General features: G+C 43.2%; 1 protein-coding gene across 1 annotated transcript in view; it reads right to left on the reverse strand.

Annotated features, from left to right (window-relative positions):
- The window catches only part of LOC119648776 (ammonium transporter Rh type B), a 70,515-nt gene extending 64,710 nt beyond the window's left edge, over positions 1–5,805 (reverse strand). The window contains exon 1 of the mRNA XM_038050610.1: positions 5,336–5,805. Coding sequence (XP_037906538.1) covers positions 5,336–5,525 — 190 coding nt within the window. The 5' untranslated portion in view covers positions 5,526–5,805. The remainder of the gene's footprint in view (positions 1–5,335) is intronic.
- Between the last annotated feature and the right edge of the window lie 9,186 nt (positions 5,806–14,991).

A 14,991-nucleotide genomic window follows, 5' to 3' on the forward strand; every position in this document is an offset into this window, starting at 1 on the left:
GAGGCAGCGTCTGATCAATTGTGTCTGCCCTGGACGAAACCGTTTTCGTCCCTGATCATAACCTAGACATTACGTTTTGTCCGAGAAAGGACGTTTTTTATTTCATATCTTATCTGATTTTATTCTCCTAAATGCATTTGGTTGTTGGTTTGGTTTAATCTGTTCAATCATTATCGAAACATGAAATTCAAGAAATGTCATTGTCATTGTTCTAATCAATCACATTCAAGGAAATCAATCTGATTTTGTAGAATAATAAATACATTTCATTGATTTGCGTAAATGTTAGGATTAACCAATTAATAAATATATTTACGAATGTCTGGTTGTGAAAAGTTGAGCTCAGTGAATATCACGTAGATAAGGTTCCATTCAAAATTAATAGCAAATTAAGATTTTTGAATTGGACATTAAACCAACAATATAATTAGAAACTTAATCGAAATTCAATGGAAAACTTTTGTGAAAATGAAGTTAATGGTTTCACAATGAAGAAAGGAGGTGTGTTAAATAAGATCCATATACAATTCAAACTACGTACGTAAAAAGTATGTGTTATGTGTACATACGTTGGTGCTATCTTGTATTTAATTGGGTAATCTTTTTAAGTACCTATATCAGCGAGATGAGAGAGATAATGATAAACCTGCAGTCAGCAGAGATGCCGGCAAGTTTCTAATAAAAATCTTTTGGGAAATCTTCAAATCGGGTATGACAGATTGATACATATCTTTACGAAAACCTGAACAATCGACGATAGTTTCAATAAGAATGTGTTAATTATGGAAACTTCGTCTCCAGGGTGGCAACTGATTTAATACTGGCACTCAACATAAATAGTATTAACAATTCTTTCTAAAAATAAAAAAATTATTCACTAGCAAATGCGAAATTATGATTAAATTCATTTAAGTCATGGTTATCACGTTATCTATGTAGCATTTAGACAATCAATTTGTCGAAGTTGTTTCTTTCTTAGATACACTCTTTGAAAGGGTAACATAGCTTTTCTATATTCAATTCTCCAATGATTTTTAAGGTTTTTTTGAGGAGGTGGAAATCTTCAAGAGACAAGATTCTAGCCTACCAAAACCAGTTTATCCTAGATTACAGCGATCATGGAATTGATCGCATCCCAATCTTCCTGACAGGCTACCATTCTCCGGACAAAATTTTCTGGTGATAGCACTTCACCTAGAGTTTCCTCTAGGTTCCTCCTTTCCTCCACAAACCTAGAACACTGGAAGAATACGTGCGCTGGGTCCTCTGAGACCCCGTCGCAGTTTGGACAATTAGGCCAGGTTCCAATTTAAACCTGTACAGGTATTGACGGTATCCTCCATGAACGGTGAGAAACTGGGTGAGATTATAATTGATCTCCCCATGCTTTCTCTCGCGCCAATACCCGATGGAAAGGATCAGCCTGTAAGTCCAACGACCCTTTTCTGACTGGTCTCATCGCTGTTGCCATTTGCTTATGGATCTCTCCCTTCCGGCTTTTTTCACCTGAGATAAGGGAGAGACCTGGTGTTATAAATGTTCATTATTTCGGATGTCAACCGGCATCATTCCCGAGAAGACGAACGCTGCATCGTCTGAGATGGTCCTGAAGGCACAACACAACCTTAGCGATGTTCTTTTGTAAACCGTACTCAGTTTATGTGTATTGCCTAAAACCTGCAGTGCTTCTCCCCAAACTGGGACTGCATACAGCATGATAGAGCTCATCACCTTAGCTATGAGTAGCCTGCAAGTATTCCGCGGACCTCCTACGTTCGGCATCATCCTTGCAAGAGCCATACTCGTGGTGGATGCTCTTTTACAAATATACTCTATGTGCTGCTTAAAATTAAGTCGTCCGTCTATCATCACCCCCAAGTATTTGATGGTCGGGATGGAAGTGATGATACGATTCCCGATTCCAATGCAGGCGTAATTTCTTTTGCGGTGCTTAGCGATGAGGACCGCTTTCGTCTTTTCCGTCTTTTCCTCCTGCCGAGTGCCAGTACAGCACTCTTTAACCAAGCCTTAACAACACTGATTGTTTCGCTTGAGTACAACTCAGCATCGTCGAGATGCTTTGCGACCACAACCAGTGCTATATCATCCGCCTAACCCACCACCGTCGCCTCCTCCGGAACCGGAATGTTAAGTACATCATTATAAATGATGTTCCACAGTAGTGGGCCCAGTACAGAGCCCTGTGGGACACCCGTGGAGATAACGTACTCTTTGGGTCCATCATCGATATTATACCAGAGTGTCCACTGTTTCAAGTAGCCAGCGATAATAGCGGCGAGGTAGGTGGGAACACCAGTCGTCGCCAGAGACTTTCGTATAAGGTTCCAATTGCATTCCTTACATCCAAGGTCACCACCACGCAATATTTGCTGGTACAACCCCTTCCGTGAATTGCATTTTCGGCCAAGCCAGCAACTATTTTGATAGCATCAATGGTTATCTGAAAGGCCCCCTTGGCTCTCGACGTAATCTATTATAAATGACCCGCTCCAACATTTTCCCCATTGTGTCTAGAAGACATATGGGTCTATAGGAGAACGGTTCCCCTGGAGGTTTACCAGCCTTAGGCAACAGCAGCAGCTTCTGCCGCTTCCATGGTGCAGGAAAGATACCCTCGGACAAACACGTTTCGAACAGCATATCCGGTTTGCATTAGACGGCAAGTTTGAGGGCCTTGTTCGGTATGCCGTCAAGATCCGGGGCTTTTCTGTCGCCTATTCGACTGCAGATCTTCATCAGCTTGACCCTGGTGATTGAGGGAATCGACATCACATTCAGCGGACGCTGGAAAGTGTTAGTACCCCGCTCTTCTTGGGGAAATAACCCCTGGATTATTTTCAACAAGAGCATAGGGCACGTGATCTGCGGAGATGATCGGCTTTTGAGTCGCCCTGTTATGATTTTATAGGCGCTACCCCACGGATTTATGTCCGCTTGCGAACAGAGCTCCTTGAAACATTCCCTCTTGCTCCGCTGGATGGCGAGCTTGAGGTTCTTGCGAGCTTCCCTATAGGCATGCTCCTTTTGCCACTGACCGATCCTACCTATTACTCTCTGAGCCGTTCGTCTAGCTTTGTGGTAAATCGATCGAAGGCTGGCAAGTTTACTATTCCACCAATAAATGGGTCTTCTAGTAGGGAATGAGTATCTCCTAGGCATCGACGCGTCACATGCCTTAGAGATGCTCTACGTGACATGGAGAGGTCTATCCGTGGAGGTGCCTGCTCTGCTAGGCAAGTCTAGCCACAACTTCATGAATGTCTGCTTATCCATCGCTTTGGGAGACCATTCTAATGTTCTTCTGGAATTCGGCTTCCGGGGTGCTGGTCCCCTGCCTTGTGGCTACGTGTTTAGTTCGAAGGTGATTGCCTGGTGGTCGCTGTACGTGAAGTCCTCGCTGGTCATGTCACGTGCTAATGCAGGGCTGACAAAAGTCAGATCTACAATTGAACCAGTTCCCCCTTTCCGATATGTGTTTATATATATATGTTTTATATAAGGGCAATATCTATGGTAGAAAAAGAAGACGAGGCAGACCCTGCCTAAGATGGAGCAATGGCGTAGGCCAGGACGGCAGACAGCTTTTAGGGATATCGAATTGGTGGACCTCGGCGCAAAACTGGGATGTCTCGAGTTCCATATTAAGGCAGGCCTAGATCGGATACCCGTTGTTGAGACGTTGATGATGATGATATTATCCCAAAATTTGATCAAAATCACACTATTAGGAACAAAGTTACAGTAGCTCAAAGTTGACTTTACCGTGTAAATTTACTGCAACTGAATATAAATATCACACTTAAGTGGGTAGTCAGACATGCTAAATGTATATACATAACGGGCTACATACAAATGGGATATTTCTACACTTAAATATACTCACAAAAGAAGCGAACAAAACCTTTCATACCTGCAGCGCCCAGCTTATGGTTTCCCGACTCGTTTTTAAGGTTTTGTGTGAACACAAAACCTTATTAAAATCAGTTTACTGTCTGCCTGTCTATCCGTCTGTTTGTCTGGCTGTCTGTCTATCTTCTGTCCGTCGCACGCATTTTTCTGGAAGACGGTTATAGCAATTGACACCAAATTTGGTAGAAAGGTGGGAACTGTGAACGCTCACGCATGAGTGAGTTACATGCAAAAGGGCGGTGTAAATTTTTTTTCATCAAATATAGTCATGTGGGGTATCAAATTAAAGGTCTCGTTCAGTACTTTTCGAAGCCGGTCTTCGTTTTGACATTTATTGGAAAAGTGGGGAGTGCGGGGGGTTGAAAGTGAACATTTTTTTAACGAACCCATTCTCAGAAACTGCTCAACCGAAAAATCTGAGAAAAATCGGGTGGCTGCCACTATATGGTGCCTAGGCTCCGAAAACCCCTCCATACCGATATCTGTTCAAATAAAGTTAATAAGAGTACATAACTATAATTTTTAATAATTGGCAGGAAACCCTCCCCCCCTTAAGTTCCCCCTAGAATCATGGAATGCAGCAATGTACGCTACAGCATAGAGCATGATTTTGCCGAATTTGGTGAAAATCGCACTATTACTAACAAAGTTGTACTAGGTCAAAACTGTCGCCTCTCTGCAAATTCAAGACTATGAATGTCAATATCACTTGAAAGTGGATATTTTCACATAATATATGCATATTTTACGTGCTACATGTTAGTGGGACAAATGCACACTCAAATCTCTTTATGAAAGAAATACACAAAACCTTTCATACCTGAAGCGTTTAGCTTCCGGTTTCCCGACTTGTTTTTTAAATTTTGGAGATATGCCATAATTCGCCAATTGGTTTGTAGGAAGACTTTTTGCAATGAAGGAAAACCCTTGCTGTTAATAAGCGGAAATGACCAGGAATGTTATCAATTATAGTTACATAAACCAAAGAAGTTGAAACAGGGGATGTTCAACTAAAACTACACAGTGTTGGGACGATTTTCATTTTTTAGAAGGGATGTATCGTACCAAATAACACCTTACCCTCGATGATAGGGAAAAACAAGGAAGACAAAGGTTCCCTAATCCAATTTGGGAAGAGTCTGAAGTTTCTTTTAGTCTAAATCAAATTTCCGAAAAAAATCCCACCCTTCTACTGAACGGCACTTGAAAAGGAAGTTTCTTTACTCCAGATCCCCAAAAAGCCACATTTTCCATTTTACAGGACCAACAAGAACAATAAAACAATTCATCCTGCTGTGTTTTAATCCAGTTTGGAAAACGTCTCGAGAATTCACCAACTCTCAGCCAACTCTTGGCTAAGTACTTATGCAAGTGCATGTGACAAAGGTGATAAAATAACACTCACGCGGGTAGCTCGGAACGTGTTTTTCCTCTAATCCTTCGTCTTGAGAGGTAGCATCGCCGGAACTTTCTTCTGAATCTTGTGGTAAAAGTTCATCATCGTATCGCACGTAAATCCAGTAGATAATAAGTAAAACAATTTGTACCCCGAACAAGCTCACGTAGCCTGCAACGTTCGCACCGGGAGTATGCATCTGGACGGTCGATGTTGCTTCCCGAAAACCACCAAGAAATTCAAATATTTGAAATGGATCCCGACGTTGATTTTATAATGATTCTCCACGATTGGAGCCGTACCGCGACTGATTCCGCTCGTTAGCCACTATCCAATGCGCTCGTTAGATTTCTGAAGACTGGCCACGTTTAAAAAAATCGGTTGTAAGATATCTAATGCGCGACGTCCGACTGTTTTTCTATTTTCCGATTCCAATAATTGCCGCTAAATTACAAACGGCCGTCGGTTGGATCAGTGATTTCCTGGCTGAATTGTTCGGGGTCTCCATTACTGGCACTGGGATGGGGGCGAAATTCTGACCATAGACAGTTGTGGCGCTTAGCTTCGCACAAGCTTGGGGCACCCATCTGCTTTGATAGTACTGTGTGTACGCGTAATCCAGATATAATTTAACCCTAAAGTAGACTGATTCTTACTCTTCCATTCAGAGCCAAATTTCAGTGTAATTCTTGACTTCCGTTGAATAAAATGAACGAAGCCTTCCTACTACATTTTAAGTAATACTGACCCCTTTATCTGCAGTGCGATTGCTTTTACTGGATCAAGGACGCTTACCATATCTCACCTGGCGAGGTGTGAATGTTAAGTTTGCTTTAATTGGAGTGTCTCCCGTTGTTGCCTTTGCACCATTTGCTTTGCATGTTATTAATCCTCCGAGATATGGGTCACCTGATTTCCACACTGAGAACCCTTAATCCAAAGGGACGCATAAAAGCATCGTTAGTTTAGGATTTCAGGGCTATGGTTTCCGGGTCAAGTGAAAATTTATAATTTAAAAGCAAATAACTTATGCTTTTTCGATTTCTTCAATTTCCCTGGATTTTTTTGGGAAGGTCATCATTATTTTAATGACAATAATGTGGGGAAGAGGTGGTGAATTTGGGTTTCGCAACTACTAAGTTACCACGATAGTTACCCTGAATGGAAGCTAAACTTATTCGTGTTAGAAAGTTCTGTATCCTTTGTGCAATAAAGGGCGAAATATGCCCTGTAACAGAAAAGGGATAACAGAAGGGTTGAAAGCTAAATGACCAAAAAAGTCTAGACCTCTAATGGAGTATAAGAAGATAAAACTGAGTGCAGTTATAGTTGATACGTTTAATTTACTTTTGATGCTCCACATGTACGTAGTGGTGCCTTTCTATGAGCTGCGAAATACATATTTCGCCCTTTGTTTGGTCGTTGTTATTAAAGACCATTTGATGTTATCGAAATTTCCGAGCGAGCGACAGATCAATTTAGATTTATTCTATGGTAATGAAAGATTATCGTCGCCTTGGATAAGCACGCAATTTTGAATGCGTTGTTCGTTTGTCAAAGAGGGAAAATTGATTTACAGAACCTACATAGGCTTTTCAATGACCTTTGTTAAATTTTGAGGTCAGAATTTCATTGATACTGTGTTAGTTATGTGAATTCAAAAGACACAAAATGGTGACTCTGAGAACCACTCCCTCCGGCTGACGAAATGTGCATTTTTAGTTTAACTATATTTATTTAATACAAATCATTATTTATTAATTTATTATTATTATTTTACATTTAATTACAGTCATTAAAAATTGCAAATCTTTTACAAGGATCTCCTTTCCCCCTACTAACAGGTAGGGGAGCTGCCCAGATAGGTGAGTTTCGCTTTGTAGTGAATTACCCAGCTCTGGTGTGGAGCTCAGCTGAATCTCTGCTAACCGACTTCACACTGCAGCGCCTCCAGACTACCCTGATACTGGGTTTCAGCGGCTTTTGGCCCGCCAACTTTACGGGCGCACATCGAATCGAAACTCGCTGGCCGTGCACCTCCCTTCCCCGAGGCCTCAGCCCCGGGAACAAAAGTCCTTTGTTGCCTGGTCACGGAGACGCTCTTGGACCTGCCGTCAACTTCAAGGCTAAAGAAGTGCTCCGAAGTGCTTCAAGGACTTCCGGGAAGCATCTGCGCAAAGCGATTCGTGTGTGCTAATATCTAGATCCTTCGTTCGGCGTAATAGCCGGTATCCGGTCTAGGCGTGCCTTAGTAAGGATCTCCAGATGCCCTGGTTTTGCGTCGAGGTCCATCATTTCGATATCCGTACAAACTGTCTTGCGTCCTGACCTACACCATTGGGTGACCCGCCCTTCCAATCCATCCAATAATCCATCCTCATATAGGGGGCTAAAAATGGTCAAGAGCTGTCAATTTTTCTTGCTAAGAACCCAAGTTCATGCGCGGATTTTATTGTCGTAGTTGTTATCGGTTTTGATTTTCGATCCTAGATAGGAGAAGTTATCAACGGTCTCAAAAGTTGCAGTTTCTTATTTTTATTGTTTTCGTTTGACTAGTGCTATTCGATGTTGTTTGTTCTTTGGTTTTTGGCGCTGACGTTATCACCATGTACTTCCTTTTGCCTTCATTAATGTGCAGCTCGAGATCTCGCATCGTCCGCTCGGTCTCGATCAACGTAGACTGTATATCTCGGGTAGTTCTCCCATAATGTCAATATCGTCAGCGTATTGCAGTAGTTGAGTGGACTTGCAAAGGATCGTGCGTCTGGCATTCACATCTGCATCGTGAATCACTTTCTTCAGGGCCAGGTTAAAGAGGACGCATGTCTTAGACCGTTGTGGATGTCGAATGGTCTTGAGAGTGATCCTGCTGGTTTTATCTGGCCTCGCATAGGGTCAGCCTAATCAGTCTTTTCAATTTCGCCGGGATACCGAACTCTGTCATGGCCGTGTACAACTGGTGTGACCGGGTAATGATGTCATAGGCGGCTTTAAAGTCGATGCAAAGATGGTACAACTGATGGCCATATTCCAACAGTTTTTCATTGCTTGCCGCACTGAGAAAATCAGATCTGTTGTTGATTTGCCTGGAGTGAAGTTTTGGTATGGGCCAATTATATTCTGGGTGTATGGGGTTATTTGACCCAACAAGATAGCGGAGAATATCTTATAGATGGTACTGAGCAGAGTTATACCTCTATAATTGCTGAACTACGTGATATCCCTTTTAAAGTTTTGTGTAAAACAAAGCCTTATTAAAATCGGTTTACTCTTTCTCTGTTTGTCTGTCCGTCACACGCATTTTTCTCGGAGACCGCTGTATGGATTGACACCTAATTTCGTGGAAAGGTGAGAACTGTGAACGCTCACGCATACAGTAAGTTACATTATTCTACTTTGAATTTAAGGGGGGAGGGAAGGTTACACATGCAAAAGTGGGGTGCACATTTTTTCCATCAAATATAGTCATGTGGGGGACCAAATGAAAGGTCTCGGTTAGTGCTTTTCGAAACCGGTCTTAGTTTTGACATTTGTTGGAAAAGTGGGGAGTACAAGGGATTGAAAGTGATCATTTCTTTAACGGACCCATTCTCAGAAACTACCCACCCGAAGAACCTGAAAATAATCAAGAGGCTGCCATTATATCGTGTCTAGGCCCCGGAATGCCCTACATACCATTGCTGTTCAAATAAAGTTAACAATAACATATTATTCTAATTTTAGTAATTGGCTACAAAACATCCCTTGAGTTCATCCTAGTGCCAGGAAATTTAGTAGCAACGTAGGCTATAATATAGAGAATGATCCAAGTTTGGTAGAAATCGTTCTATTACTAACAAATAATAAGTCAAATTTGTCGCTTCTTTGCAAATTCAAGACTTTGAATGTCAGTATCACTTGAAAGTGGATAGGTGCTAGGATCTGATGGGAGAATCGCACACTCAAATATTTTTATAAAACAAACTCAAACCTTTCATACCTGAAGCGTCTAGTTTCCGGTTTCCCGACTTGTTTATGTATGGGACTGATAATGCCTTGTTGCCAGTCGTCAGGTATTCATTCCCCACACCTTAAGCATCAGTTTATGAACCTCTTGGTGTAATTGGTTGCCTCCATATTTAACCAATTCCATCGGCTCCTGGCGACTTATGAGTTTTAAGCCTGTTAATTGTGCGGGTTGTTTCTTCTATACTTGGTATTGGCAGCATTTTGTGTCGTTTTTAGTTGGCGGAACCTCCAATTCGCCTATGCTCTGGTTGTTGAGCAGTTCATCAAAATACTCCACCCATCGCTCCAATATGTCCATTCTGTCGAAAAGCAGATTCCCTCTTTGTGTCTGCAGGATGAGCATCGGGGTGCGCGCCTGGTGCGGATGCTCCCTGTATTTTTCGTGTTCACAGGCATGTTGGTTTTCTCAGGTTTACTTTTCCTGTATGTGAAATCGCTTCTTCGTTCGATGGAGTTGTGATAACTTTTAGGGGGTGTTGTGATTCGCGCCCGGAATACTATGCCAACGAGATAGTGATCCGAGTCTATATTGGCCCCTTTATATGTTCTGACATTCATCAAGGTTGAGAGGTGGCGGCGTTCAATCAGCACGTGGTCAATTTGGTTGAAAGTAGAGAGGCCCACGTTTGTTTGTGGACCGCTTTCCGTGTAAACCGGGTGCTTCCAACTGCCATTTTGTGCGATACTGCTAACTGAAGAATCCGTAATCCGTTATCCTTGGTATTCGTATGTAAGCTATGGAGCCGAGGTATCGCCTGAATATGATTTCCGTCCCTACTTGACTGTTGAATTCTCCAAGTCTTCTTCTTTTTCTTCAGCCTTTGTCCCGTTCACAAGCGGGGTCGGCTCGTCGTGATCGGTTTCGCCATTTGGCTCTATCGAATGCCTGATCTGGGTGCAATCTCCAAGTATGATTTGGATATTGTATTCGCGACAGGCCTCGAAGCTCCGACTCTGCAGTCTCCCCTGTAGGGACGTGAATGTTAATGAGGCTTATATTTCCAAATGTGCGGCGCAGCAAGCCAATAATAGCAAGTCTCATTTTTTGGCGGACTAGAAAACCTACTCCGAGCACTTGGTTTACTGGATGTACGCCATAATATATGGTGTAGTGGCTCTTCTCCAGGAAGTCGGTTGCTGTCCAGTGCATCTCTTGCAACACTGTTACATCAGCCTTATATTAGGGCAGGGTATCGACTAGCTGCTGAACAGCATTCGGTTTGTATAGGAAGTGCACGTTCAAACGTTGTCGTTGCCGGGTTCGTCGTTTTAAAGTCCATCTTGTCCGAGGTTCCTTCTGTGGCTTCGTAACATCGGTTTTCCGTGTGGGGTTGTCAGTCTCACCAAACCCCAATCTGGAGGACCCAGTTGATATAAATTGTCTGGTTTTCAGGCGCGGGAGATTCGTCTTCCTTTTTGCGTCTGCAGTTTTTCGTTAAGAAAGAACTCCTAGGGGTCACCACGTGGAAGTAAAGATAGGGTTTGGTAGTAGAGCTGTTGGTGTTGGTTCAGCAGGCATTTCCCGGGTTTTATGCTCCATCGTGGGTACCAATCCACGTTTCGCCCTGGGACCTATACTACCTTTTGACCACCATCCTGACCCTTGGTTATATTAACACTCTTTGAAGAATGACGGGAAGGCGGAGGTGATTTTCATTGTGCTACGGTGTCCTGGAACAAACGCGAAAACCCAGTAGCGGAAAGTACTGACCTGGTATTGAATACAGGATGGCTGGGGAGTCTCAAATTCCCATACTACATACTATATGCTTGCTAGGCGGAACCAAGTAAAACGAAAGGCAGGATGTGTGACCACGAAGAGTCGTCGTGTGCCATTATAGCGGCCTTCAGTGTCCTATGCCAGCATTCTAGCATCCTATTAGATTGCGGTTAGTACGAAGTTACTCGGTGGAGTTTGAAGCCCAGGAGTTTGAGCAACGCCAAGAACAAGGTAGACTCGAATTGCATTCCTTGGTCAGTAATAACTTTGGCCTAAACCCCAAAGCGTGGGATCAATTCCCGACAAAAGGCTGGCTAGAAGTATTGCCTCAGGCCACCGTGGACCTATTAAGGGATGTTGGGCAATACTTGAAGCCTTGTGATTCTCGCAAGGGCCCAATAATATCGATGTAGATCGTAAGAAAACACTTTGTACACAGGGGGAATGAGCCTACTTCTTTCTGTACGTGTTTGGTGACTTTACACTTCTGGCAGACGATGCATTGCCTGGCTCAGGAGTTAACATCTATATTCATTGAGGGCCAGAGATATTTGTTAGTGACAATCCGATTTCTTGTCCGATCAAGTACTGTATGAAATACTTCCTTACGAAAAGCGGCCGGACTATATATGGTTTCGGTTCTTCTTCAGAGGTCTCGCAGAGTATTTCGGAGGTTAAGCTGAAAAGAAGAAACTCCCGAAATTTGTATTTGGAGTTGTCTCTAAGATTCTGAAGCACCGCGTCATTCTTCTGTGCCTCGGTGATTGCCTAAAAATCGGCCGTGGCACGGAATTTAACCTCTGAAACGCTTGACAAAGAGTCTACAACAACATTATGCTTGCCAAACACATGCTGAATGTTCGAAGTATGCTGCCTTATGAAGCTCAGGTGCAGGAGTTGGCGAGGTGACGCTTTGTCGGGCTTCTGCTTAAAAGTGAAGGTAAGAGGCTTGTGGTCCGTGAATACTGTGAACGGCCTGCTTTCTAAGGAGTATTGGAAGTACTTTATTGCCATCTATGTGGTTAATAGCTCACGTTCATAGGTGCTTTAGTTCCCTAGAGTTGTATTCAATTTCTTTGAAAAGAAGCTCAACGGCTACCGATTTGATTCACCCTCTGATGAAGGGCAGCAACAACTGCGATGTTTGAGGCATCGACGAAACGGTTAGTATTGCATCAGTTTGAGGAATTCCTAGGAGTGTAACGTGCGCCAGCTGTCTTTTGGCCTTGGTAGACCACTCAATTACGCGTGAGTCTTTGGTCTGGGGTGCAGACAAGTACGCATTGAGGATCGCTTGATGTTGTGCGGCTTTGGGCAAGAAACGACGATAGGAGTTTAACATGCCCGAAAACTGCGCAGATCCTTGACGGTTTTGGGTTGTAGGCACTCTGTGATGACCCTTATTTGGATCCGGTTGAGCTCTCTCAGGGGAAATCATGCGGTATTAAAACTTCACCTACCGTTGAAAGAATTTGCACTTTTCAACTTTAAGTACAAGACCGGCCTAAGGAGATGTTGAAAAATGCATTCGGGATGTTCCAAATGCTCAGATTCAGAGGAGAAGACGACCAAAACATCGTCCAGGTACACGAAACGAAAGTGAAGGTATCACTGGACAGAGTGGATAAATCTCTGAAAAGTTTGCACCGCATTGCACAGAACAAAAGACATCCGTGTGAACTGGAAGAGTCCGAAGGGTGTGCATATCTTCGTTTTCGGAATATTTCCGGGAGCTAAAGGGATTTGTTAGAGAGGTTGTGCGCAAACTCGTGGATGAGTGGTATGGGGTGGCGATTCAAAATGGTCTGAACATTTAGATGTCTGTAATCGCCACATGGTCTCAATTCGCCGTTGGAATTTGGGACCATGTTTAGTGAAGAAGGCCAGCAGCTATGGTTCCCAAATACCCTGGTTGAAAACTGTGTTGAATTTTTTGTTAGCAACAGCGAGCATCTGGCGTGGTAATGGACGCACCTCCGAGAAGATAGGGGAACCCGTTATGCGGTGTGGTGCTGTAGGGTGGGTGTGAGGGTAAGAAGGAAGGTCCCCCCTGCCTATTTTCGTAAGATTCATTAACTTATTGGTAGGGCAATCATCGCCACAGTGTGCAATGAAGGTTATGGAGGGAGGCCGCCCCGTGCTCGCGCTTTGAAGTTTCAGTAAGAAATGTCTGATATGTGCTATTCCACTGACAGGGTTCATTAGTCAGTACTGACTAAGCTGCCAAAGCCACTTCTAGCTCATACTGTTACAGATATTCAAGAGTCCAAACATGGTTTTATAGCATATTCGGAAATAGTAAATAGCTTTCAAATGGTAAAAATACACAGGCAAAGGTTTGGTGTCCGGATAGCTCAGTGGTTAGAGCACTAGGCTGTCATACGGAAGGTCGCGGTTCAAATCCCTCTGGTGGCAGTGGAATTTGCATCGTGATTTGACGTCGGATACCAGTCGACTCAGCTGTGAATGAGTACCTGAGTCAAATCAGGGTAATAATCTCGGGCGAGCGCAATGCTGACCACATTGCCTCCTAGTGTACCGTTACGGTCTTGAATGAAGTGCTCTAACACACTTCAAGGCCCTGATCCAATATGGATTGTTGCGCCAACGATTATTATTATAAAAAGGTTTGACTTGACTTTTCACATCTGCAGCGACTTGTTTAAATATTTGGAAATTTCTATATTAACCTTGAAAATAATTAAATGGATTGCAGGATTTTGTGTTAGAGCATTTCATTCATTGCACTGTAGGAGGTAATACGGTCAGCATTGCGCTCGCTCGAGATTATTACCCTGATTTCACTCAGGTACTCATTGACAGCTGAGTCGACTGGTGTTCGACATCCATTCACGATAGCAGATGGCTCTGGCACCAGTGAGATTTGCAGCACGGCCCTCCACTACGGCAGCCAGCGTAGCGTCTTATAAATTACTGTCGAAAATTCTGGAGAATACAATAAAACCATAAGTACCAAGGCAACTAACCAGCTTCTTACCGGAAAAGTGCTGGAAATATAAAGTTGACGTGTAGCAAATCTTTGTTGACTTCAAGCAGGCATACGATAGTATAGACCGTGGAATACTATATAACATAATGCTGCAATTTGGTATACCAGCTAAACTAGTGCGATTGTAGTCAGAATCCAAAACAGGTTGACTGAACCTTTTGAAACACGCACTCGAATATGCTGTCCGAGCAATAGATACCACACTAGCGGGACACTACTAATTAAGTCGACACAATTGTTAGCGTACCATGTTCGTGTCATGTTCCGAAAACTGACTGGCGTAGAGGAACTTCTGTATACTTTTGACACTGCTGCGAAAGTAATTGGACTACGCATCAAAGTAGGGGACCTCAATACTGAATTCGTAGACAACTTTATATATGTGGGTAGCAGCCTATCAAAGGACGCAAATGAGACTGACGAGGTCAAGCGATGGGTACAGCATGCGAATAAGACTTCCTTCTCGGTCCTCCGGCATGTGCACAGAAACACGAAGCTCCGCGTATACAGAGCCAGTGCTATGCTATGAGTGCGAAACCTGGACTCTAACTGAAGCCTCCGAAAATTTGATTCGAAAGGAAAGTTCTTCGACGAATTTTCGGAGTAATTCGCGACCGTGATGTCCTGTACAACCATGAGTTGTATGAACTGTTTGATGAGCTAGAAGTTTCGAGAAACTACTGGGCTTCTAAAATTGGAGGAAGCAGTCACGTGATCGAGGGTCCGATGTCGGGCTGTAGTGCCACCATGATGATGATGTAGTAATAAGTAAATATTTGGTTGGGGAAAAAGTAATGTCGTATTTGTGAGCGAATTTTAACGCTTTATTTAACATACTTAGAATTATCCGATGTTGCCATTTAGAAGGCAACTCCATTATCCCCCTCTTATAAAACCCCCCTCCTTATTTGCAAGAAACTCTGACAG

The sequence above is a fragment of the Hermetia illucens genome, chromosome 2 (assembly GCF_905115235.1).
Source record: "Hermetia illucens chromosome 2, iHerIll2.2.curated.20191125, whole genome shotgun sequence".
Classification (NCBI taxonomy): Eukaryota; Metazoa; Arthropoda; class Insecta; order Diptera; family Stratiomyidae; genus Hermetia; species Hermetia illucens.